This window comes from Calidris pugnax, unplaced genomic scaffold (assembly GCF_001431845.1).
Source record: "Calidris pugnax isolate Ruff unplaced genomic scaffold, ASM143184v1 scaffold70, whole genome shotgun sequence".
In the NCBI taxonomy this organism is placed as follows: domain Eukaryota; kingdom Metazoa; phylum Chordata; class Aves; order Charadriiformes; family Scolopacidae; genus Calidris; species Calidris pugnax.
The window spans coordinates 2,089,785-2,093,000 of NW_015090862.1; the positions used below are offsets into that span (position 1 = coordinate 2,089,785).

At 47.9% G+C, this 3,216-nt stretch overlaps 1 protein-coding gene across 1 annotated transcript in view; it reads right to left on the minus strand.

The window, feature by feature from the left end:
• LACTB (lactamase beta) overlaps window positions 1-2,331 on the minus strand; it is a 15,657-nt gene extending 13,326 nt beyond the window's left edge. The window contains exons 1-2 of the mRNA XM_014944294.1: window positions 2,299-2,331; window positions 490-570 (exon numbers count right to left, since the gene is read on the minus strand). Coding sequence (XP_014799780.1) covers window positions 490-570; window positions 2,299-2,331 — 114 coding nt within the window. The remainder of the gene's footprint in view (window positions 1-489; window positions 571-2,298) is intronic.
• Between the last annotated feature and the right edge of the window lie 885 nt (window positions 2,332-3,216).

Genomic DNA, 3,216 nt, shown 5'->3' on the forward strand with positions numbered 1-3,216 from the left:
GCCGGGGTCGGCACCTTCACCCCCAGGGCCAGTCCCAGCGCCAGCCCCCAGCCCCAGGGCCGCGCCCCGGCACCGCCGCCCCCTCGCCGGGGCCCCGCCACCCGCCCGGGGAGCGCAGCCCGCCGCAGGGCCCCCGCCAGGCCCTGCATAGCTGCGCCGCCACCGCCGCCTCACCGGGCGACCGCCAGGCAGCTCCAGCCGCGCCAGAGCGCTCGCTCGGCCGAGCTCCGAGCGCATCGAGCGCCGACGGTGGCGGCGGGACCGGGAGCGGAGCGGGGGGAGCCCCGGCAGGACCGGGCAGGGGCCGCTTCCCCCCGCCCCGCAGCGCCTCTCTCCAGCCGGGGACGGTCCCCCTTCTCTGGGTGGGAGTCGGATCAGCGGGGCTTAACCAAGGCTTCCATCGCAGCCGGGTCAGGAGAAAGGGAAGGGAGCGAAGATGAGGATGGAGAGAAGATGAAGGACGCTCCAAGCCAGGACGCAATTTCTCACCTTAACTCTGCACCTCACAGCAACCACGGCAGGGTTCCCCGAAAAAAGCCTGCTGCTGAATGCCCAGCAGGGCCAGGTGGGCTAACACCAAGATAAACCCTTTTACCTGCAAGATGTGCATATACTTCATCTAGATTAGTGAGGAATTACTACAAAGGTTGAATTTTCCAACGCTGGTTTTGGAGTCAAGCTTCCGCCTCAAGCAGTGCCGATGACACCTCAAGCATTTCCTCACAGAAATTATTTTTCCATGTAGTTGCTCTCTTTAGGCAGAGACTACTGAGAGACAACACTGCCCTTCAATTAACACTTTTAAACTGTCTCAAAACCTTCCACAGATTCGTTTTCCAACACAATTTTAATAGCTCTCTTTAATGATTTGAATGTTGACTGAGAAGCAAGCTGAAGAGACTGAAGGGTGATGAAATAGTGATAATATTATTCAACAAGGCAGAAGGAAAGAAGGATTGTCAGTGCATCAGCAGATTCAGATGGACAGGTAGGCAGCACGTCACCTAGATCCAAGTCCTATCCACGGATACATCCAAAAACCAGGACTCTCATGAGCTTTGCCAAGCAGATGAGGCTGCAGATTTGGGATCCTTACAGCAGCCTTTTATGACAATTAAAGAGATCATATGTACCTAATGCAAAGACAAATCCAGAGCCAAAGTCATCTGCTGAATTGTTAGTCCATGTGTCTAACTGGAGCATCAAAATATCTTCATTAGTATGGAGATACTCAGTCATCCCCCTCCTATATGTCATTCCTGGGAAACTGCAAATTGCAATGATGCTTGAGCAGATGACATTGAGTTCAAAGAAGGTTAAAAAAACCCCTCATTAACAGTTCATTTCAGTCTTTGTTTAGCACTCCTATTGCTCTTGTTCTGGATTTCAGACTACCTAGTCCAATAGTCCAAATGCAAGAGGGGAGGACAGGGAGGGACTAGTTTATATGAACTAAGCACACCATGGTCCAAGTAGAACATTCTAGAGAAGATACCAAAAGCAGCAGAGCCCTTGGCATACTCTGGGGAAAGCATCAGTGTCTAAGCAGCTGAGAAACGTTTGCAGTAGCATTTAACTCTTCAAAGTCAGTCCTCTCAAGGGAATGCCTTAGACAGGAGTGTTCTAAGGGACCTCAGCCTGCAAATCACGGACAGATGGGGCCAGGATGTATCATTACTCAGCAATGCAGAGAGCTCCTCTTGCAGAAAGCCCACAGGGTCCTGTCTGATGGATTCTGCAGGGGGTTGCAGTTCCATTTCTTGGGAGATTTTCTGGGATATTTACACTATGACTTAAAGCCCGATGTATAGATGATGAAGGATTCTTGAACAACAACTAACAGCTTTTAATAACGGCCACTCCATAAATGTTAGAAATGTTGACAGAGAATACAATAGCTTAAAAAATGCAAAAAAAAAAAGAGCCACACTTGTAAGCAAAAATGAGGAGTCTGTCCTTTTAGAACTCCACATATGTTCTGCTAGGAGAAAATCCTGAGATGCTAATCCAGGGAGTTCAATCTCCTTCACGTCCGATGATCTCAAAAACTGCAGGATTTGGCAGGAAGTCAGGCCAAATAGCTTTCATGCATAAAGTCAAATGCAGACCAGATGCTACGCTTTTCACTGCAGGCATTTATATCTCATTAGTATTTTCACAATAAAGCTCTGTTGCTTATCACAGTACAACGTCACACCCAACTGGTACAAGATGCTGTATTTACTTTCTCGTAACTCATTTTCACTGTGTTAAACTGTCTCTGGAAGTGTTTTGCAGCAGGATTCTCTGCATTCTTACATTAACCTGCTCAGTAGGAACACTCTTTGGCATCACGCTTGTGAATGGGCCCAAGCCAGAAACTGATCTTGCCATATTTCTCTGATTACCTTAATGAAGAAGTTTGTGTTAAAGCCAGTAGCACAACATGGCCTGCTGTTATCTGCTGTGTCTTCCTCTAAGCTGCTGGTTTTGTTAACTTTGAGTCGAGATATCAGGCTTAGAAGGTTTTGAGAATTTTCTACTCCCACTGTTAGCAACAGAAAATGAAGACAGCAAGCACTAGGCTAATCCAATTCTAACAAAAATGTTTAATGAAGATGTTTTTCTTCTGTCCTCGTCCATCAGTCACTTAGAAGGATAGGCACAGACTCTCAGCTGTAATCCATCTTCCTTATGTAACACAGCCAGAAAACTCCATCTGGAGACCCCTCTGGCATGGTGGAAAACCTCCACACAGTTTAGGACTAAACCAGCTGAGTTTTCCTCTGCTCTGCCTCCTTGCCAAGTTGTACTTACCCGATTTGAAAAGCCTGTATGAAGAGATATGCCTTATTCTGATGATAAAGAACGGAGCAACACATTGGGTCTCTCAGCAAAGCAGGGCTGCGCTCACTCCCCACAGCACGGGCCAGCTCCTGAGTCTCATCATCAAGAATCCTTTAAGGCTTTACAGCCTTTGAGCAAGACAAACACCAAAGGCTCAATGACATGAGACCCTGAAGTGCTTATGTATCTTCCCAGCCATCTTGCTCTTGTAATTGTGTGCTATTTTGTTCACTGGCTTTTTCACAACACTGTCACTGTGTGAGCTGGGGAACACCAACAAGCTGGGCAGCTGCTTTCACACTGTTCTCCACCATCAAAATATGTAAAATGCTCATTCTGGTGATCAGCAGTATGTGGAAACATCAAGTATTTGCAAATAGTGAGGCTTCA